Source organism: Varanus komodoensis, unplaced genomic scaffold, assembly GCF_004798865.1.
Source record: "Varanus komodoensis strain SLA01 unplaced genomic scaffold, ASM479886v1 scaffold67, whole genome shotgun sequence".
In the NCBI taxonomy this organism is placed as follows: Eukaryota; Metazoa; Chordata; class Lepidosauria; order Squamata; family Varanidae; genus Varanus; species Varanus komodoensis.
In genome coordinates this window covers 1,877,859-1,899,170 of record NW_025336308.1, presented here as the reverse complement: position 1 = coordinate 1,899,170, position 21,312 = coordinate 1,877,859, and the positions used below count along the sequence as shown (strand labels likewise).

The following is a 21,312-nucleotide window of genomic DNA, read 5'->3' as shown; positions in this document are numbered from 1 at the left end:
CCGGTAGGCGGGGGGCTCCGCGGGCTCGCGGGGCGGGGGGCCGGCGGCCGGCTTGGGCTGGGGGCCGCGCCCGCCCGGGAGGCCGCCCGGCCTCTTAGCCGCGGTGCCCCGGGAGGCGCGGGCCGGGACCCTCCCTCGCCGGGAGGCGCTTCCCCAGCCCTGCCCCCCGTGCGTGCGGGACCGCAGTTCCCACGTGTTTCAGGGTTTTGTTTATTTTTCGACGTATATCCTGCCTTTTTCCTCAAGGGGCTCAAGGCAGCTGACATCCTTCTCCTCCTCCCTCTTATCCCCACAACAACAACAACCCTGCGAGGTAGGCTGGGCCGAGCGTCTGTGACTCGCCCAGTTCACCCAGCGGGCTCCATGGCCGAACGGGGACTCGAGCCCGGGTCGCCCGAGTCCCAGTTCCAGGCTCTTCACCACCACACCGCCCTGGCTCTGTCGCACAGTGGCGCCCATCACTCCCAGCGCGATGGCCAGTGAGTCATCGGCGGGGGGCGCTGTAGTCCAAGACAGCAGCCCTGCATCACCCCGAGGCTGCACTTGCGTTTTGCCCCCGAGGAAACCGTATCTTCTTTCAAAATACAGCTGTGGTTTGTTTCGCTGTTTTGTTTTGTTTTTTAAGGGGAGAGACGACAACACGCAGCAATGCAGCAAATGCATCCAGTGCATGGATCTGTTAAATAAAGCGGTTTGTGCCAACTGCAGTGTTGGGGCTGGGTTGAAAGTTCCTGCCAAGGAGAAACCGGATGGCTCTCAGTAGCTACTGGGCCTGGTGGCTCTGGTACTTCAGAGGCGGTGATGCTGATGTACAGCAGTTGCAGGGGAACTGACCCTGACCCTGACCCGCATATGGGTGTCCTGTGGGCAGCTGGTTGGCTGCTGGGTGAACAGGATGCTGAGCTTGATCGCCCTTGGCGTGATCCCGCAGGGCTCATCATAGGTCTGGTCAAAGAGGTGACTAGAACTGTCAATGATGAGCCTTCGCTTCACGGCTTTTCTGGACTGTTCCAGGCAGTTGCATTTGGACAAGTTGGGGGTGGGGGCGAGGCGGAGAAAAAGCTGGAGTGAAGCTTGCTTAGTCCCTTACCTTTTAAGCATGCCAATTAATGCAGACAGAACGAGATGACTGGGAAGCTCTGTGCACAGCTTTCAGAAAGAGTCAGATATCCATTTGGAGGTTGGTTTCCTGTCCTCTGCTATGGAGGTTGGTTTCCTGTCCCATTTGTCTCCCTTCCTCGGCCACTGTTGTTGGGGTAAGCCTGTTACCTGCCCTTTGTGGCTTTTGGTGCCGGGCATGGGAAGCAAGACCTTGAAGGAAATGGCACTTGGCGCGAACTTGACCTGCAAAAGCCCACGTGCAAATAAGCTGCTCATGCAGGCAACTCAAGTGTGTGGGAAAACTCAGGGCTCTCCTTGTACGCTCTAGATCTTTGTAACTGCCACCTTGTCTTTAACCTCTGCATTTGTGTTGAGTGCTGATTAAAGAAAAGGTGTGATCAGTTGCCCTGACAAGGGGGCTTTGTTGATTGAAACACTGTATTGGCAATCATGACCAGAAAGACTAAAGATCAGGGTGTGTGATTTAATGAGTTGAAGAAAGTCTGGGTTGTATTCAGTTTCAATCTTTCCTAGAGGAGATCGATTAAAATCAGTGAGATTTAAAAATCAGTCATGGGCATTCAGTAGGCAGTTGGAAAGCCATCTCTCTTTAACTTGGTACCCTGCATTGAGCAGAGGTTGAATTCGGAGGTCTTAGAGGCCCCTTCTAACTCTACTGTTCTATGATTCTGTGATTTCAGTGAGTCGACTCTGAGCTGGCCTCTGAAGCTAGTCTTTCCCCATCTCATATATCCCCATTTCATGCATGCCTCTATGTGAATTGATGGATTGATTGCGAGAGTTGAGCTTAGAGATCACATGATTATATATCAATAGGAAAGTTGATTATAAGTAACCCTTTCCTTTATCACAAACTCTTCCATGGTGGCTTACAGTAAAGCTACAGAGCATATATAATGGAAGAAAAGACACAGATAAAACACCGGGGGGGGGGGGCAGCACTGAAAAAAATGGTGTTATAAAAGGGAGGAAAGCAGTCCTGTGTGATTTTGTTGCATTCCTTTTGGGGCTTCACAGTGTTCAGCTCAAGAGCCGTAAAACTTGTCCTCCTAAACAGGGGCACAGGAACAAGAAGAGGACGAGCAGGCAGCCCCAGGTGGAAAAAAGGGGGCCGTACATAATGAGCAGAGCTCCTTCTCTGCAAGACAAATTGCGTAAGTCACGACCATAACACCTGCGCGTTATCGATGTCTCCCCAGTTGGAGAGGGTGGGACCCAGGAAATGTTCCTCAGAGGAAGAGAGAATAGCAGTGGTGTAAATGGCCCCTGGCTTGTTCTGAGCCCTCCGTTCTGCTTTAGAGCAGATTCTCCATCATGCAAATGGAAGAGGAACCTATTTGTGCATTCTGTCTAGGGCTGCGTCACTTGGGGCCCTCCTGAAGCATCTACCCAAAAGTGGGCCCAGTTTTGATGTTGCCTTTTCCTATTAGTTTTTATTCTTGGCTGTCTTTCACTAGAGGCAGAAGGGCCATCATCCTGTGCAAGGTGGAGCTGGCGGGAGATAGATTCCTGCCAGCCGCTGTCCCTGTTTAGTAAATATTTGTGTGACTGGGCCTGTGGGTGGCAGTGACTCAAGAAGAGCGTTTCATGGGAGGCAGTCGGGCCTCCAGGCTTGGGTGCTTGTGACGCTCGCTGACGCCCCGTTGTGGTGGGGCTCCATCTGAATTGCAGAGAAACATCGCGAGATGGCGAAGGCGATGCTGAGGAAGAAGGGAGTGCTCTCGGGAGCCGTCCAGCACCAGCCCAGGCCGGCAACCAAAAGGTCTGAGCCATTCCCCTTTCATTGGTGAACGGTGTCGGTTGCTTTTCGGACTCGCCCGGCGTGCGAGGCATACGGGAAGCAGAGCAGCTCCGTCATCTGTTCCCCGCATCTGTTGCGGGAAGCTGGGGAAGCGAGGAGCAGCACCCAGACTCTGGGGGCAGGAGAAACAGCGCTAGTCTCCAGCCTGGCCACTTGAGGCCCCAGTGTGGCTTCTGCATGGCCTTTGGCTCCCCCCCCGGAGCCGGGGCTCAAACCCCTGTAGGTCACGGTACTGGCAATTGATGGAGCTGCTCTGTTTGCCCAGAATGCTTTGCTCTGGGGCATATTAAGGGGCCTCTTTCAGACCAAGACCCAAGTTCCATTTTGCTGGTTGAGTGAGGCCAAAGGTCAGAGGGGGTGAGGTGAACAAATATCCCGGATGCCTACAGGTTGGAGCTTCACTCTTGTCCTGCCTGTAACTAAGCCTTAGAAAAGGGATTTCGTGATGGGAGAAAAGACGGCGCAAAGCCGAGAAGACATGAGGCAACTGGTGGCCGGGAAAAGGGGGTGGGGGCAGAAGGGGGGCATGGCCACCTGGAGGGCCTCAGGGGGCACGTGGAATCTCGGGGGAGCTGGGTCTGGCCCTCGGCTCGTCACTCGCTTTCCCTGCTCCAGAGAGATGAAGCCAGCGGTGACACCAACGAGGAATCCCCGTTGCCAGGCCGTCTGTCGCAGCAACCTCCTGCCAGGCAAGCTGCTCGCTTGGTGTCCACAGCTCCTGGGATAGGCAGGCGTAGGGACGTCTGGGGGGTTTTGGGTGGGGGGAATTGACTGAATTCCCCGGGCTTGGCATCCCAGAGTCCTGCATGCAGAAGACCCCTGTTTTGGACTTCCCCATCCATGTATTATTTCATAGTATGGCCGTTATGTTTTACCATTGTTTGGCACCTCTCTTCCTCCCCAGCCTCATCCCAAGTTCTTTTTCATTGTATGTGTTTGACCTCACTGTTTAATTCTCCGGTATCATCCCAGTAACCCCCGTTGGGTGTGCTGGGCTGAGGCAAATTGGCTGGCTCAGGGCCATTTTGTGGTTCATTAAAAGTTTATACTTGGGTCCCCCGCATCCTCACACAGCCTGTCATCGAGAGCACGGCCCCGCTGCCTGTCCCCTTCCCCTGCACCTGCCCGTATCGCTGGATGCTTCGTATTGACTGGGCGCCTCTTTCCCCAGGTCAGTGAAGTTCAACAAGGGCTATGCTGCTCTCAGCCAGACCTCTGACGAAACCTTGGTGTCCCTGGATTCTGACAGGTGAGCGGGGCTAGCCTGGCATTCCTGGGTAGGAAAAGCCAGTGAGGTGAGCGCACCAGCCAGCAGGTGAAACAGCTTCCTAAAGGAGATTCCTAGAGGGTCGGATGGCTGTCGGGAGCATCGCGTTCAGAGGCAGGGCGGTCTGAAGACCCACTGCTGGAGGGCAGGAGCAGGAGGGGGGCGCTGCTTGCAGGTCCTGCATAGAGGCTCATGGGAAGCGGGATGCTGGATGAAATAAAGCGTTTGGTCTGATCCAGCAGACCTTCTGCAGATGTGGCCAGAACAGCTGCCCGGTTCTTGGCAGCGAAGCAGGAACCGGAAATGTCCTTTTGTCCTGACTCTCAATGTTCTTTTCCTAGTGACGGCGAGTTGGAATCTAGATGCTCCTCTGGTTACTCTTCTGCAGAGGCAAGTCTGATGCTTTGCTCTTCCCGCGCGCTGGGAGATTGTGTGGCGTTGTGCTGGGGTCGATTTGTTTGACTCTTGCTTCCTGCAGTAGCGCCTTGCAGTGGCGGTGAGCAAAAGCTCACTCCGGGAAATAAGTAGTGACGTCAGGAGAACCACCACAGATTCCCATGAATTTGCAGTTCTATTAATCCGAGTCGTGGGTTCTGACTGTGAGTCCTCAAACCAAATCGTACCAATTCTGCAGATATTTTATTGTCCAAATGTTATACAAATTTAGTCGTAGAGAAAAGCAAAACGTGAAAACCACCAAGCAAAAATGGGCATTTCTTGCCACAGGCTGAAGCATGGAAATTTACATTTGGGGGCAGGATTTGTACATTTTTTCCCGTTCCTGCAATTCCGTTGTTCGGCAGACACCTTCACGTCCTCCTCTCACCTCTCCTTTTGGGCTTCCCAGGTCAACCAGGATCTCAGCCGCCAGCTGCTGCAGGACGGGTATCACCTGGACGAAATCCCGGACGACGAGGACCTCGACCTCATCCCCCCCAAGCCCGTGTCGTCCTCGCCTTGCGCCTGCTGCTTCGGGGAGTCTCCCTCGTGCTGCGTCCAGTAAGGGCGGGGCGGCACAGGTCAAGCAAGCGGCACTTTGGTCTTTCCCTTGGACGCGCGGCGGAGCGGCCACGTCCAGCGCCGGACCGTGGGTCGGACGAGTGGGGCGGGGGGGAGGAGGGGTGCTCCGGCACCTGGGCGGGTGGATGGGCGCGTCCTTGCACTGTCGGCACTTGCTTGGGGTGCCAAGCGTCTTCTCAGAGTGGCTTTCTGTGGTGCACTATAGAACGACATTACGGGCAAATACTCAGGAGGCCGCGGGTGGGTGGGCGGGCGGGCGAGGCCGGCCTTGTCCTGAGGTCGCTGCACAGTGGAGGGGAGAAGTGGCCAGGCGGAGCGTTGGCACCCCTGCACGCACTCATGCTGGAAGTGAACGAAGGCAGCAGAGATTCTAGTTTACCAAAAAAGCAAACAAACACGTAAGGTCAGGAGAAGGGGACTCTCTTGGTCTGTTGGGTGTAGGAGCCTGGAGCACCTCAGCTTAGGAGGGTGTGGAGACTGTGCAGATGGGACACGGTGGCGCCCCCTTCCTAGGAGGGAGAGGATGGATCCGGCGGGCTCGGCTGTCCTTTGGACCCCACGTCGCTCCCTGATGGCCGTTCTGCCCCCGCCAGCCCCACTCCTTGGAGGAATCTTTCTATCATCCATCTCCAGTTGGTCCCGGGCCGTTGGGTCCCAGACTTGTGAAAGACGCCTCCTGAAGCAGGGGAAGATCGGTGCATTTTCCCGCAAAAGGCCGAGATGCCGTTCGGTCCTCCCTCCTGCCCTGGAGGCTGGCGCTCCTTGTCAGGGGGGCACGGTGGTGAAATTTGCGTTTCTTTAGGAGGTGGCTGGCACTGCCACGGAGGAAGATGGCGGTTGCTGACAGTCAATTCCGGGTCATTTGCTGCCGCGGTTGTCTTGGTTGGAAGTTAGTGGCGATTCAGCCAGGCTGGCGTCTTTCTGCCTTTCCCACTCTCCAGAGCCGGAGAAAGACGAGGGCAAGGTAAGCTTTGGGCATCCGGTTTTGCGTTGCGTGCGTCAAGGCGATCAGGGTTCTGGCTCAGTGGCACTTCTCGGCACAGCCTCCTCCGCTCGGGGCCTCCGGGTTCCACGTGGGCAGCGACTTCCACCGCGCTTGCTGGGCACGAGGCTGAGAGAGGCGGTCGAAGGCTTTGCCACTGACCGTAAGCCCCATCTAACCCAACTTGTAATGACCTGCTTCACATGGGGGAAGGGGTGGTCCATTCCCCGCTGCATGGTCTCCCCCCGCCCCCATGAACTTCAGAGAGGCGGCATTCCGGTCGTTTTTCCACCCGTACTGAGCGGCGGTGGGCAGCGAGAGCCAAGAGTCAGGCCCCTCTCTGGCGATGCCTCTCCTACACTACAAGCACCGGCGTTGCTGCTTTCATGTCACTGTCACAGAGAACGGGGAGGACGTGAAGAAGCCAGGGCCGCTCGGCATCGTCAGTCCCGCTGACCCGGGCTGGGCAGTGGGTGGCCTCCTGGCTCTTCTGCCCTACCGGTCTTGTGATCTTCTGACTTGGGCAGTGTCTGCCGGGGCTCATCCGAACCTCTGGAGTGGCACAGGTGTCCCTCTTCCAATGGGGAAACCGTTTTGGGGGCAGACTAGCCCTGCGTGCTGGTAGCTTCGGGCTGGGGGAACCGGCCACTGATGCACCACGTGTGATGCTCCAGGCAGTCTTGGCAAGCCCGTGCTATGGGGTGCAGCAGGAATGTGCACCGGACGTCGGGGACCGCCGCTGGCCGCGAACGTCTGTGCTCTAAATGAGCCGCGGCCCGGACGCTTCCGGCGGCACTTGTGGGCGTGATGCCCCACACTCCTGCCCTGTTGGCTGCCGGCGGCGGCCGTTGCTGCTTCAAGGACCCCAGGAATTGGTAGACACGACCCGCCTGGAGCCGCGCGTTGCCCTGGCTGGCTTGCCCCGCGGAGGCTCGCTCCTAAATCGAAGTGTGTGTGAACACACGGAGACCTCATCAGCCGCCTCTTGGACGAGCGCTTGGGAATCTGAAGGTTTCCCAGCACGATGTTTCTGCTTTGCTTGCTCTCTCAAAAAAAAGTGGGGAGTGGGAGACAGAAGAGTTGCTCTTGGCAGGAGAGAAGAGTGCAGGCTTCCCCAGCCTAATGGCCTTCAGCAGCATTTGGACCACAACTCCCAGGATTCCCCTCCCGCAGAGCCATTGACTGGGAATTCTGGTGTTGCAGTCCAAACGTGTCTGGAAGGCACGAGGTTGGGGAAGAGGCTGCGTTAGGGCAACCCAGCATTTCCCTGCTGTTCCGCTGGGAAATGCCTCCGGAAAGTGGAGTTGACCGGAGCTGCACTCCTGCAGCTCTTCAGTTAAAAGGGTAAATGCTGGCATAAGTGCTCGGCTAAAGCCGGCTGCTGATAGAACTGCTGTGTGTCCGTCGACTGTCGTGCTCTTCTCTGTACTGGGGAGCTGGATGGCGTGTCCTTTGCCAGCAGAACCCTCCAGAGGTGGCTTCCCTGCCGCCGAAGGTAGAGACGCGTGGCTAAGTTTGAACTCTTCATTCCAAAAATATTCTTTGCAACAAGCTTTAACGGTGTGCTCTTTGGAGGCGTGGAGCGTACACCGAAACACCAGCAGGCTAAGGAGAGAGAGACAACTACCAGTTCACCACCGACAGGCACGTCTCAGGTGGAGGGGAGATCCGAGGCTGCCTGGTAGCGGGTGAACAGCCCTGCCTTAACATATTAAAACGTTCTTTGACATAATAGAGCTGACATGCACAAAGGACAATCTTACTCAATATTTAATATGATTGTATTTACGGAGAACTGTCTGTTACGCCGTTTTGTACATCCTGAGTAAGGGAAGCGTGTACCAATAAATTCTCGTACTGCACGGTCCCGTATTGTCATGTGACCGGTTTGTGTGCCGAGAGGCGCACCGTGGGCTCTTACTTCCTACCAGGCTGAGCAATGTGCGGTTGCTCACGGCTAAACCCTGTTGTCCCGGTTTTGTGCCACCTTGTTTCCCCTTGTGATGAACCAAGCTGGTGTTTGTCATTCCTCTCCATCTTACGTTCGCGGACAGTCCTGGGAAGAGGCTAAGGTGCAGAGCCTTCCCCGTGAACTTATTGCCCAGGTGGGGACTAGGATAAAGATTCCCTGCGTCCCAGTCCGTCTCCCTTGCATGCTGTGCCACACCGGCTGTGCTGCAGGCCCCAACATCGACAAGGCCGCACGTTTGACTGCTCTCAGTCGAACGTCATGGCCAAAGGCAGCAGATCACCTTTCCCACTCAGGTTCCCTCCCCACGCGTTGGACTGAAACGCCGTAGCGTTCCCAGCGAGGATGCCCGGGAAGGATGGAAAGTGTGTTCCTACCCATTTGGAGGGTTCCAGGCTGGAAAATGCTGGTCGGTAAGAGCCCTGGGATGAACTAGTGCATGTCGTTTGTCTTATTTTGGCTCAGATCACGGGTGTCCGTACTCTCGTATTGCCTGCTCTGGGCGGCATCAGGGTCTTGGCACAGAAGAATCTGCTGCCAGGGACTCTGCGGACTGGCGATGCTCAGGATTTGATCTGGGAGTCTCTCCACGGAGAGCTGTGCAGCAGGTCGCCGATCCCTGCCATCCCAGTTCGCTAGAGCTTCACGCCTGCCCGCCCGCCCGCCCGCCCAGGACCGTCCGTCTGGCCGTCTCCCAGGCCCCGGAGATGCGCCAGAGACCCCAAGTGTTTTCTGAAGCGGTTTCAGGAGGCAGCACCCCCTTCCTTCATCTTCCAAGTGACAGATCTTCGCCTCCGTCTCTGTACATGTTGCAACTACCATCTCCAGGATGCCGTGTGTTCCTGGGCCTATTGAACAGTCAGTCCATGGTTATTCCCAGGTAAGTGCATGTAAGAGCACAGCCTTGAAGAGGAAACATGGCCTCTTGAGCTTCTTCCCGGGAGATACGGGGAGGAGGAATTTGAGGAAGCGAACACTCATCGGTACCTCCACACTGGCATTTTAAGATCATGCAGCAGCAAGGGCGGTTCTCAATTCTTCCACCCGGCAGCTCGATTCACGGGGATCGCACTTTCCTTGGCAGCGCCTTTTTTGGAACGTGTGGGCTATTTCAGTTTACAAACGTGCAACTCGGGCAGCACTTGTGAAAATCATCTTGAGGCTAAGAACAGATGCGAGAGGCCTGCAGTTCTTAAGGGTAGTTGGCCGCAGTGTCTCCTTTATTTGGCAAATTCGTTACATTTGGCTTTGAAGTGGCAATTTACCTGAGTGGGAGATTACACGTGTGTCCCAGCACAGAACTCGAGGCGGCTACATGTGGCTCCGGGGACTCCCCCTTGCACCCACGACCAGACCCCCCCGGCCTGCTCCGCGTCCACAGGGTGGCTCCTTCTGTGCAATCAGGCCAGACTTCGGTTCGGTGTCTCATGCTCCTATTTTCACCCATTTCATTCTTTGAGAATTATTGTCCCTATGTACCCATACATGGAGCACAGGGCAGGCTGAGAGAGGAATCTTGGTTTTTCTAGTGATGTACTGTCTCCATCAGAGACAACCCCACACCGCTGAATCCTCTTATTCTACTTGAGCTGTCGGTGTAACTACAGTAAATCAAATCTAAAATGGAAAATTGGAAGTGCTTTCTGGAGTCAAAACTGGTAGTCTTCTCTAACCGTGAAACCACAACTCGATGGTTTTTCAAACTTCCAAGGCACAAATCATGGAACAGAATCCTTAAGACCAGCCGCCCCGACTTCAGATTCAATGAATTTGTAATTCCTATTTCAATACTGTAAAGAGACTTTAAAACTGTGTCAATTATAGCTGCTTTCAAACAAGCCCACTTCAAACGGTAGCAACTGAAGCTGGCTTGTTCAAAGTAAGCCCAGCTAAGCTTAAACGCCATGTGCGGCTTGGACAACATGGCAAACTAGGCCCCAAGGCGGAAGGGGAGGCTTCCCACCTGCAGGTGCTTGTGTAGGAGAAGAGGGTTAACCTGGAGTGCCTTCCTCTCATGCTAAGCTAGGACTCCATGCGGGAGACCTGCATCAGCCTCCAGATGGCACCTGCCTGTACCGTTTGCTCTGCCCACCCAAAGCCAGAGGAAGGACTGCCGCTCGCAATACGAACAGAATTGAAGCCACAGCCCGGAAGATACAGGCCAGGCGACGACGCGCCATCCGAACCGTTGCCGAGTCCCAAAGCTCACTAAAGGATCCTGTTACAAGTTGGGCTGCTCCCCTCACCCCTGAGGTGGAGGATCCCAATCCGGGAGGGAAACTGCCAGATTATGGGAAGCGTCTAAAGCTCCCCTCAAGGAGTGCGTGGGTGCGTCGCTGGAACGCGGCCGTCGGCAATGGTCAGAGGGCAACCTCCACACGCGTTCGCCCTAGCTTCACCGGAGCATTCGAGCGCCTGGGCAAACCAGACTCTTCATCGCCCAGCTGAGAAGGTGGCTGCTCAGGACCTGTCCCAGTTCAGAGCGGGGGGAGCGCCCACCACCCACTGCCGTTGGGGTTGGCGCCGAGCAGAGGTCGGACGGGAGCCACGGGCTGCCCACGCTCATGCAGCCCCGTGCCCCGTAAAAGCAGCTCCAGGCATGGGGGGCTTCCCTGACTCCCCCTCCAGGTGTTTTGGGTGCCGCTTCCTAGGATTCCCGACAACTGGCAGTGCCGGAGAGAAAGCTGAAGCCTGAAACTTGGGAGGGCCCCGGGGGGGGGGGGGGGGGACAGCTGGGATCCTGCCAGATGTTTTGGCCCACAGCTTCCATCAGCTGCAGCCACGGGGTGGGGTGGGGCGGCGTGGTGTCCAGCGGCAGCGGAGGGCTGGACCCGATGGCCTTCACGGCCCCATGAACGCCACTCTCCTACGATTCTGTGAGGCATGATGGGGGCTGTAGGCGAAAACATCTGGAGCACCACCAGCTGCCCAGACAAGCGCTGCTGAGATGTGCCATCCTACACCTGGCCGCGGATGTTGGGAATCGTAGCCAAGTAGGGGGAAAGCCGGGCCATGAACAATCCACAGCAGCTCAGAACACTGGTGCAGGGGAATTTAATACTGCTCCTTCGTGCCTGCTGGCCGGCGGGGGGGGTACAGCTTCACGCGGGCCGGCCGCCCGCCCACGTGCTTCCTGCCCCACGCTTGGCGACAACGAGCCGGCGGTGCAGCGGAGCAGGGCAAAGCCAAGGTGGAATACAGAGGAGGGGCGAGTCCTAATGCTGCTGGGCTTCTGGTGCTGGGTGCAACGGCGGGCGCGAGCCAGTTCCTACTGATCCTAGGCCAAGTCACAGCAAGGCGGGAAGAGCGCGCGGCCCGCGTTACAAGGGGCAGTAAGCTCGGAAGAGCAGCATCCCCTCGTTGCTGGACAGGTGCAAGGAGACACTCTCGTTGGCCGAGATGAACAGCACGGTGCCCCGGCGGAGGGCTATGTCGGACTGGGCCGCGGTGGACGTGCCGACGGCGGTTCCCCGCACCACCAGGAGGATGCTAGCCGAGTCGATGGCCGAAACAAGGTAAATCTTGATGGAGGAAGGAATCTGCAAGGGAGAGCGAGAGTCAGGACAACGCTGCTCAAGCAGGAAGGGGGTGACAGAGACCCTCGTCCGAGCTGGAATTCTTCCCTCGGCCTCCAAAGCGCTTTGGAGCTCGTTTCCAGCAGCTCGTGCTCAACTGAGGTTTCAGTGACTGTGTCGCAAGCACTGGGCTGCAACCCCACAACGGATCGGGACGCCACCGGCACACCCTCGCCGAGAAGAGCCTTCCGAGGACCAAAGGACACAAAGCAGCCGAAACGTGTGTCTGTCGCTTCCCCCTGCAAAGCTGATGCTTTCGGCACAAGGCCTGGGGTGGTACGAAGAAGAATGAAAAGCTAGGACTGTGGGAAGGCCTTGCCCAAAGGTCACAGGTAGGATGGGTGACCAAGGACGGGGTTAGAGCTGTGTGCACACGGAAAGGTTGCAAAGGCAACCGTGCTCTTTCGGCTCGGCCTACCTTGCAGGGCAGTTGTGAAGATGGGAGAGGGAGGCACACCCAGAAGAGAGGGTGTAGCTTAAAATCCTTGGGAAAAGGCTGCAAGGGGCCACACACAATGAACCGCCTCTGTAGCAGTGGACTCTGGCCCCACATCGGGGAGGGGAAGAGCAGGGCTCACCTCTATCCTCATGACCGCAAAGTCGGGGATTGGGGGCTCGTAGTGGCAGATGCAGGGGTCCAGGTGGCACTGGGAGGGGGCCAGGAGCTTGGAGCTGCTGGGGGACGGCGTGTAGTTCAGCATTTCGCACAGGGTGAGGACGTCGATGTACTTGGGGGTCAGGCCAGCACGCACGGTGTTGTCGGAGCAGGCCATGCACTCGATGCAGTCTGCGGAACCAGAAGGGGGCTGACCGGCGTGCCAGGTGGGGGTCCCTGGGAAGGCACCCCCCCGCCCCGCCCCCCCCACACATCCCCACCTGCACTGGCTGAGTTTCCATCCGTTATGTACTTAAGGCAGAGCCTGGGGGGGGGGGGGCGGGGCTGGCTTACCTCCATAGAGATAGGCGTGGGGCTCATTGGCGCCCAGGAACATGCATTCCCCGGGCTGCAGCAGGACCCGATTCAGGAAGTAGATGGCGAAACAACCGATGTCTCCCGGGTACTGGGAGTGCAGCCGGAGCAGGAGCTCCCCGCAGCTGGCGGAGGTATCTTTCCCGGCGGCGGCTGAGGAACAGGCGGAGGTGAGGAGAGGCTGGAGAGCTGCCCTGCAGCAGCCTCCCGGCGGGGTCGTTTGCTCTTGCTATTCATTCAAAACCTTTCTAGACTGCCTTACCAAAGTCTTGGGACGGTGTAACAACACAACAGTGTAAAATAAAACACAGCACCCTAAAAATTCCAACTGACAAACCCCAATTAAAACAACCAGATCTTAAAACACTGGGAAAATAAAAAGGCTTTAGCCTGGTGCCGAAAAGAATAAAGTGACCGCGGCAGCCCTACCTCTCTGGGGAGCAAATTCCACAACTGGGGCACCATCACAGAGAAGGCCCTTCTCCGGGCAGCCACCCTCCTCCTCTCCTTCAGGGAGGGCTCCCAGAGAAGGGCCTCTGCCCCAGATCTTGAGGGGCGGGCAGGGGAGAAGGGCCTCTGCCCCAGATCTTGAGGGGCGGGCAGGGGAGAAGGGCCTCTGCCCCTGATCTTGAGGGGCGGGCAGGGGAGAAGGGCCTCTGCCCCAGATCTTGAGGGGCAGGCAGGCACATATGGGGACTCTCTCAGCCTCCCGACCGGAAGCCTGCCAGCCGCGTTGGGCTCTGTGAGCAGAACTGCCTTGCGGTGTCAGGCCTGCTTTCCCTCTGCCCCACTGCGCTTGGCTTGCCATCTCCAAGAAGCAGCCCTGGGAAGCTCTGGACCTAATAAGTGGACGCAGCCCAAAGCCCTGGAGCCGAATGCTTGGAGAAACCTATTCTAGAACACGAGGAAGAGTCTTGGTCCCACGCAGAACCAACCTTCTTGGGAAATCCTTTTCACCAGCATATTGAGCTGGTCCACAAAGACCTTCTTCTCACTCTTCATCATCCGGGTGAAGCAGACACGCAACGCGGCGGTCACACCCCGGGGGTCGTTGCCGACGCTGCGCTCCAGCTGCTCGGCCGCCACATTCCCAATGAGGGCCCGGAATTCGGGGACATCTGCAGGAAGACACAGGTCAGCCTTCGTGGCCTCCACACGCCTGCAAGACTGCACCCGACCTTCCATGTGCCCTCCAGCGGCTTGGAATGGGGGGGCCTGGGCAAAGGCCAGGCGGCCGCCCAACACTTGGTCTTCGGAGGGCAGGGAGGGGCTGCTGGGGTGGGTGCCTGGCGGATGGGGCTGGAGCCCCGAGCAGGCTGGACCTGGTCTGTGGTTCAAAAGCCCTGCTTTAGGGAAAGTCCTTGCGAGACTATTTCAGCAGCATATGGGTTGGGAGGTACATGGAGCGGAGGGGCTGTGATCGGTGCAAAACGTCCGAATCTCGGCCCCAAGTCGTTCCAAGAGGGTCATTGCTTCATTTAATTTCTATGGCCAGAGCGCTCTGCCTCAGGCACAGCCCAGGGTGGGCAGCGTGTGGCCCTCCAGGTGTTTCGGCCTATGCCTCTCGCCAGCCGTACCCAACACAGCCAATGGTGAGGGGCGAGGGGAGCTGAGGCCCCCCAGATGTTGCGGCCTACAAGTACCTCCATCCTGCTCTAAGAAATGTGTATCTTGCGTCATGCCACGACAGGTGGCCTTCCCTTTCTGTCACAAGCTTACTTTGGAGGAAAGCCACAATCTCTTCAACAGGCCGGAAACCGCACATGCCCTCGAAGGGGGTCAGCGCGATCGCCATCTCTGGCTTGTGGTTGGCATCTGGGTAGTGGTCCGGGTTCTGTGCGTGCAGTTTCTCTGCCAGCTCCTGGGAAGGAAGGGGAGTTGAGAGCCGGGCCCTGTCCCAGCCTCGGCGCTAGTCCCCTTGGCTGGTGGAAGCCCAGGACAGACGAGGGCCACGAGGGCCACGAAGCCCACCAGGACCATGCCACGCAGGCGGGGACAGAGGCACGGAGCAGGAGCTGCCATGCCACCGCTCTGAAGAGCCTGGCATTGTCCGTAAGAAGAAGCCTGCGGCTGCGCCGGAGAGGCTCCCTTCCGGAGAAGCGGTCCGTGGGATCCAACCCTTTGGCGCCAAGCGCAGCACTGCCAACTGGCCCTCAGCCTGCGGCCAGTGCTCCTGCAGGACACTGCAGGCACGCTCTGTCTGCTCCGAGAGCCAGTGCAGCGTTTCCCACAGCGAGGCACGAGCAGGACGGTCCCCGGGCAGCGGCCCGCAAGGCGCTGGCCTTACCTTGGTGGGGTGGGCCTGGATGGACAGGGCCGTGTTGACCGACAGCACTTTGAACAAGAACGGCAGCTGCCCCTGGAAGGTGTCCTTCACCTTTGAGCCCAGGCACCCCGGGTTGTCTGCGATCCATTGCCGCAGGGTCTTCTGGGGGATGCGGTTATCCAGGATCACGGCATCTCCCTTGGGGTGCGCCCCCATCCAGAGCTAGCGGGTGGGAGAGAGAGACCGACACGGATATAAATCACAATATAAAGACATTAAATAAATAAATAATCGTTTCCCTTAAACTAGTTTAAGCTTGCCTTGAGCCCTTTGTAGGAAAAAGGCAGGATCTAAATCGAAAAATAAATAAATAAAAATAAATAAAATAATGGCGCAAGTAGCTCTCAAGGTTCAGGTATAACAACTCACACTGCAGTCCTACACAAAATGGAGGCCCATTAAGTTCCACTGACATCTCCACCGGGAGAGCGGGCACAGGACTGCAGGCTTAAGTCTATTATATCAGGAGCGACGAAAAGCATTTGGGCACTTCAAAAAGACGAAGGGGGCCATTCCGTACATCTTCAGACAAGAACATAAATTCCAGTACTGCCTGGGGGATGCTGGGAATTACTGTTTTCCCTCTGTCTGAACAGATGTAGCATTGCAGGGCAGCAGATTTATTGCGGCGTAAGCTTTGCAGAGTCAAGTCTGCAAGAGCCGGATGCCACAATAAATCTGCTTCTTAGAGTCCCACAAGACAAACAGCACCTGGAGACAAAAGTGGTACCCGGGCTTGGTTTTTGAGGATGGGGCCCCCCGGCGGCAGCTTTGGATGGAGAGGAAAACCAGAGGGCTTCCCTCAGGCTTCCAGTTCCACCAGGCTGCATAGGGAGGGCAGTGCTGCCTTGGTGTGGGGCCTGGGAGGCGGGCGGGGGTACACCCCCTGGTGGCACCTGGGCACGGGGGGCAGGCCCTTACCTCCGCGTACGGCTTGTCGGGGTCAATCCGCACCAGGGTGTCGCTGCTTGCCAAGAGCTTGGCTACCTCGCTCTCCTGGCCCAGCTTGCCCCACGCATAATTTTGCACAGCACAGGCGAGGGGAAACACTGCGCGGACAAAGCACAGAGACGAGCGGTTACTCAAGGACGGCAGTCACAGTCACGCGGCATCGCGCCTACTGCTGACAGACTCACCAGCGCCACTGCAGAGGGGCTCCCGGGCCACCTGACCGTCCTCCAGCGGGACGAGCTTGCCTAGCCTCCTCCCGCAGGACACGGCGTCTTGATTTATCCAGCACTGCATTTCTGGCCTTCCGTCTGTCCTTCCTTCCTTCCTGGGTCGTGAGTTTCCCCCGAGCAGTGGGCTGGGCACCGTGCGATCAGATGGACCTTCGTCCGATTCAGCAGGGCTTGTTTATGTTCTTGTGAGGAGCCCAAGGTAGCTTACAAGGGCCTCTTCCTCCCCATTTTATCTCCACAACAACCCTGTGAGGTAGGATAGGCTGGGAGGCCACGACCGGCCCAAAGTTATCCCGTGAGCTTCGTGTCTGTGCAGAAACTACAACGGGCCTGCTGAGACCCCATCCAACACTTTGGGACTGCGGGTTACATCATCCCTGACTACGGCTGTCCTGGCTGGAGCAGATGGAGCCTGTAGTCTCAAACTTAAGGAGGGTATTGAATGCCAGTTCCGGAAATAGCAGCTCTAGTTCCATTGGCTTCTCACAGGCCAGAGAAAGATCGATTCAGTGCTTTCTCCTTGGGGTTGCTCATTCACCTTCCGCTCACTTCAGCCTCGAAATAATCCCTCAACCAGAAAGAGGCCGACTTTTTCCCGGGATAAACTGTCTGTGTGAACAAGTCTCTCCCTGGCCATCTCTTCTCTGCTTTGATCTTCTCTGACAAGCCACCCTCCACTTCCGTATTTTCGTCGGAGAGCGGGGATGTCTGGGACACGCCGTTCACTATAAATAGCTGGGATGCTTTTAAAGGCCATCTTTTCATGCCTGACCTATCTAATCTGAGAATGGCAAGAGGCGCTGTGCAGGCCAGCGTGTCCCGGGGGTGCCAGGCATACCCTGCCGGCAGTAAGGCAACCTCTTCTACAACCCCCCACTAAATAAACACCCACATACCTTGTGAAAAAGCACCCGAAGTTTCGGGATCAATCAGAAATATACACAGGAACATAAGGAACGTCCTGCTGGATCAGGGCCAACGTCCATCTAGTACAGCGCTCCGTACACATGGTGGCAAACCAGCTGCTCACAGCCATCCCTCTGGCAGGATTGGTGGAAGACCACTTCCTGCCCAAGCTCCTCAGCACCGGGTGTAGCAGGCAGGCCACTCCTTGGTAACAGAGGTCGCATGTGGCCAGCAAGGCTAGTAGCCACTGACAGCCGCCTCCTCCACGAAACTGTTCATTCCCCTTTTAAAGCCATCCAAATCGGTGGCCATCTCCACTTCCCCTAGCAGAAAATCCCATAGAAAACCCATGCATGCAGAAACACAAACTCATATTGAGGACATTGGGGTGGTGGGGGGCTATCCCTTCCATTTATCCACCTGCCACGGCTTCCCCGAGGAAGCAATCCTGACCACATTTAGACAGGGGAAATGTCCACAAATCTTTGGTGCAGGTGCTCAGAGAATCTCCAAATGTTTTAACAGTTGGGCTGAAGAAGAGATTTTGGCAGAGAAAAGCAACGAGGGGAGCGATCCCACGGCGTGCTCAGACAGAAATAAGTCCTGGCGCTCCCACCATGGGCCGTCCAGCCAGACCAAGGTAGCCGAAGCCACGTCCAAGCAGGGAGCAGCTATGTGGAGAGGAAAATTTACTCCCCCCAAATTTCCCAGTGGTTCAGCAGAAAACTTTGCATTTTATAAGTTAATGCGCAAGCACAAATGCATGCTGCCGTTGGTTGAAGGGTTCCACCAAAACAACGCTTAGGAAGTTATGACAGTTTAACAGATCGTGTGATAACGCTCCCTAGTGTCAAAGGCCAGAATAGTTTTTTGGGGTGTGATGCTGAGGCCTGAGGGCCTTCAGCTTGTTACGAAGAGCACCAGCAGCGAGCGGTTCTTTAGCATGGCTCGCCCCAGTCATTCTGTAGGCAAGAGTTGCTTTTGCTGTGAGAACGAAGCTTTGCTTCACTGAAGCAGCTTGGTCCCTCCCCGCTCTCCCAGGAAGTGCCTCAGGGTCTGTGTCCCGAAAAGCTTCAGCAGAGAGAGAGAACTTCATAATATCCATGGCAACAGGTGCTGCCTTTTTTCTCAGCCTGGGGAAAGGAATTGACACACAGCTCGCCAACTTTTGCTTGTGTCTCTCCTGTGGCGCTATTTCACCCCTGCATGTCATCTTGAATGCCGGTGGTTTTGTTCCATCCTAAGCATCCTTGCGTCGCAAGCGAGGTGCTTCGACTGCACCCGTTTCCTGCAGATCGCTAGAGATGCGCGCCGAAAATACCACAGCAGGCAAACTGGGCTATTCCCACAGCATCAGCTCGCTGTACACAGTCTTTAGGGTTGCTAAAATGCCTCAGGGCGCAACCGTATGCACTCTTAGAGCAAAGAAAGTCCTACAACCTCCAGGATCCGCTGGCCAGCACCTAGGACTGCAAGAGGAACATCTGTCCCCTTGAGGGTACAAGCAGGTTGGTGTGCCACCACCTGGAGCACTCGCCTGCGTGGTGCCAGGGGCCAACAATACGCAAACGCTCGTTGCACATCCACGGATGTACAGAATCAGGGCTGCGTAAAGCCCCTCCTTGCCGCACGGACCGCCAACCACCTTCCGTGTTGACCCGTTGCAAAGAAGGGCAAATGTCCTTGCAGCTTAAAGGGGGCACAATGCACTGCATGTTTACACAGAAGACAACCCTACAACTGCTCTCCAGCCAGCACTGTGTCCTGATTTTCGCATCTCTGCTGGAACCCCTTCCAAAGACTAGCTGCTAAAACCTACAGGAGGTGTCCCCAAGTAACTTTACAAGGGCCAGTCCTCTTCTGGAAGGTGGCCTCTGTTTGCACGACCCTCCGGCTGAAATCTGCTTAGATAAAGAACTGGGAAAAGGAGGGCCAGCAGGGGCCTGGAAGCTGCCAGCCATGACCGGCAGCGCCTGGGCATCAGCCTGGGATCCCCGGCGCCCGGGCACGGCCGCCACACGCGGATCAGAAAGGCCGTGCTTTTCCGATGTAGGACATGCCTTCCTCCCTGCCTTCCGAGCGGCCATCCTTGCATACACAGTGGCCCGGAGTCCGCCTTGCGATGAGCCAGCAGCGGAAAGGGCCCATTCGGGCACGCACACGGAAACGCGCCCGTGCACACGCGCACGCACAGACCCGCGGAGCCAAGCATCCCTCGCCGCCGGCCCGGCCGGCTCTGCTCCGCTGGCCTCGCCTCCTCGGCGGAGCCGTGCGCGCCAGCGGCGGGGCCGGGGCCGGGGCCGGGGCCGGGCCGCGCGGCAGGCAGGCAGAGGCTCCCGGCCCCCGCAAGGGCCGCGGGCTCCCACCTGCCCTCCGAGCGGGGCCCGAGGTCGCGCCAGCGGGGGCAGCTCTGCCACGGGGGGTGCCCGTGCCGCGCGCAGGGCCCCGATCCAGCGATGTCCCGCCGGAGCCCCCCCGGCCCGCCCGCCCGCACTCACTCACCGCGCAGCTCCGCCATCCTGCCGCCGACGCCCGGCCTCGCTCGCTCGCCGCCGCTCCGACACGCCCCTTCCGCGTCCCCGGCGCCCGGCGGGAAAGGCGCTGCCTCGCTCCGCTCTGGCGTCCCTGCGCGGCGCAGCGGCGGCAGCCGGTCAGGCCCGGCTCGGCCCCAGTCGGCGCCCCCCCCACCCCCGGGCCGCCCCGCTCGCTGCCATGAGCCGCCGCACGCGTGGGCGCTGTGCCTGCATCCACTCTCTCTCTCTCTCTCTCTGTGTGTGTGTGTGTGTGTGTGTGAGAAACTCTCTCTCTATATATATATATATGTGTATGTATATGTATGTATATGTATATATAACTATGTATCAGCTCTGCATCAACTATACGTGTTCATACTGGGCAGCTCTGCATCAGTTATACGTGTTCATACTGGGCAGCTCTGCATCAGTTATATGTGTTCATACTGGGCAGCTCTGCATGAATATATATGCTGGCAACTGGACTGAGATTTAGGCTCCGCACCATCAAGGAAGCCGCAACGAATGGGTGTTCTCGCTGAGTTTGCTCAGCGCTCTCCAGGGGATGGGCCCCCACCCGTCTGAAGGGCAGGATGGTCCAACAGGAGGAGCGACGTCCCGTGATTTGCGTGTACTGGCCAATGAATCATGATATTGCTGTTATTCTGGCTGCCAGACTAATCATGGGCATGTTTAATTAGAAATAAGTTCTGTGAGATAATCGTATTAGCCATTTTGGCTTCTGGTGTCAGGAAGTGCCAAGGTGAATCCACATTTGGCCTCTCTTTCAGCAGTCCATTGGGCAGCTACCGGGGATGAATCGTTTCCCAATGGTGGTCTCCTGATTTTGGAATGCCCCCCCCCCCCATGTTTCCCTAGTATCTTTAATAGATGTTTGGTTTCAGGTGATAACCAGCTCAAGAAAGTTGTGGGCAGGTTGTAATTATGGGTGTTTTCTTTGGATATTACCTGTTGTGATGCTAATGCTGCTTTTTCTTACCTGTGTTAGAGTATGAGAATGAGGTATGCCGCATTAGATGGAAATGCAGTATATAGATCTGATAATTCTATTGTATTTTAGTCATGCTTTGATGTAGATTGATTCTGCCCAGCACCACCTTAAAAGGTGGGACAGAAATGTCGGATATAAACTATTTAAACAATTGCAGTTATGATTTATGCGTACACCTGAGCTGTAATAAATACCTGGAAGATCCGAGGGGCAGCAAGAGGGGCCGTCCTGGTGCTTAGCTGCTCTCGCACAGAGGTCCGCCCGGTGCCTGTCGTTCCGCCGACATCAAGCTAAGCCTTTGCCATAATCCCTGACTATTCACAGCACACAATGGGGCTTTCAGTAGCAGTTGTTTTATCAGATCCCAGTACCTTCCTGCAAAAGCTGTTTTTAAATGTTGTATGTTAAGATTTTAAATACCCTGCTTTCATTTTAGGGTTATATTTTTAGTAAACCATCTATTGGGTGGTATAAAAACGAAACGTGATATTTAAATTGAAAAGTAGTGTTCTCTACCACAGAGATGCCTTAAAATGGAAGAGTTCTCTACCTTCCGTTGTCTCCTCTCATCGCTGGTACGAAGCACTGTACAAATAATTACAGCCACTGCCCCATCCGCACTTACCTAGCGAACAGACATGGGGTCGCGCACTACATAGCGCACTACG

At 56.7% G+C, this 21,312-nt stretch overlaps 2 protein-coding genes across 4 annotated transcripts; one reads left to right on the top strand and one right to left on the bottom strand.

Moving 5' to 3' along the window:
• The first annotated feature begins 281 nt into the window (after positions 1-281).
• Positions 282-8,059, top strand: FAM219B (family with sequence similarity 219 member B). Its single transcript, XM_044450600.1, has 6 exons — positions 282-691; positions 2,180-2,276; positions 2,794-2,884; positions 4,095-4,172; positions 4,532-4,580; positions 5,038-8,059. The coding sequence occupies exons 1-6, from the start codon at positions 473-475 to the stop codon at positions 5,191-5,193; spliced, it is 690 nt and encodes a 229-aa protein (XP_044306535.1). The 5' UTR covers positions 282-472; the 3' UTR covers positions 5,194-8,059.
• A 3,136-nt stretch (positions 8,060-11,195) lies between these two features.
• MPI (mannose phosphate isomerase) lies at positions 11,196-20,893 on the bottom strand. Of its 3 annotated transcripts, none has more exons than XM_044450504.1 (8): positions 20,839-20,893; positions 15,954-16,081; positions 14,994-15,194; positions 14,426-14,567; positions 13,642-13,824; positions 12,686-12,859; positions 12,315-12,523; positions 11,196-11,700 (listed from the first exon to the last, which is right to left on the bottom strand). In XM_044450504.1, the coding sequence occupies exons 3-8, from the start codon at positions 15,186-15,188 to the stop codon at positions 11,482-11,484; spliced, it is 1,122 nt and encodes a 373-aa protein (XP_044306439.1). In that variant the 5' UTR covers positions 15,189-15,194; positions 15,954-16,081; positions 20,839-20,893; the 3' UTR covers positions 11,196-11,481. The 3 variants fall into 3 exon arrangements, with proteins under 3 accessions (XP_044306439.1, XP_044306438.1, XP_044306437.1); XM_044450503.1 differs by lacking the exon at positions 20,839-20,893 and adding an exon at positions 19,622-19,677; XM_044450502.1 differs by lacking the exon at positions 20,839-20,893 and adding an exon at positions 16,169-19,281.
• Between the last annotated feature and the right edge of the window lie 419 nt (positions 20,894-21,312).

Coding starts and splice junctions, on each gene's coding strand:
- MPI (XM_044450502.1), bottom strand. CDS start 16,277: ATGCAGTGCTGGATAAATCAAGACGCCGTGTCCTGCGGGAGGAGGCTA. Junction 15,195..15,953: donor CCGACAAGCCGTACGCGGAG/GTAAGGGCCTGC, acceptor CCCACCCGCTAG/CTCTGGATGGGGGCGCACCC. Junction 11,701..12,314: donor TTGCGGTCATGAGGATAGAG/GTGAGCCCTGCT, acceptor TCTCCCTTGCAG/ATTCCTTCCTCCATCAAGAT.
- FAM219B (XM_044450600.1), top strand. CDS start 473: ATGGCCAGTGAGTCATCGGCGGGGGGCGCTGTAGTCCAAGACAGCAGC. Junction 692..2,179: donor TGGATCTGTTAAATAAAGCG/GTTTGTGCCAAC, acceptor CCTCCTAAACAG/GGGCACAGGAACAAGAAGAG. Junction 4,581..5,037: donor CTGGTTACTCTTCTGCAGAG/GCAAGTCTGATG, acceptor TGGGCTTCCCAG/GTCAACCAGGATCTCAGCCG.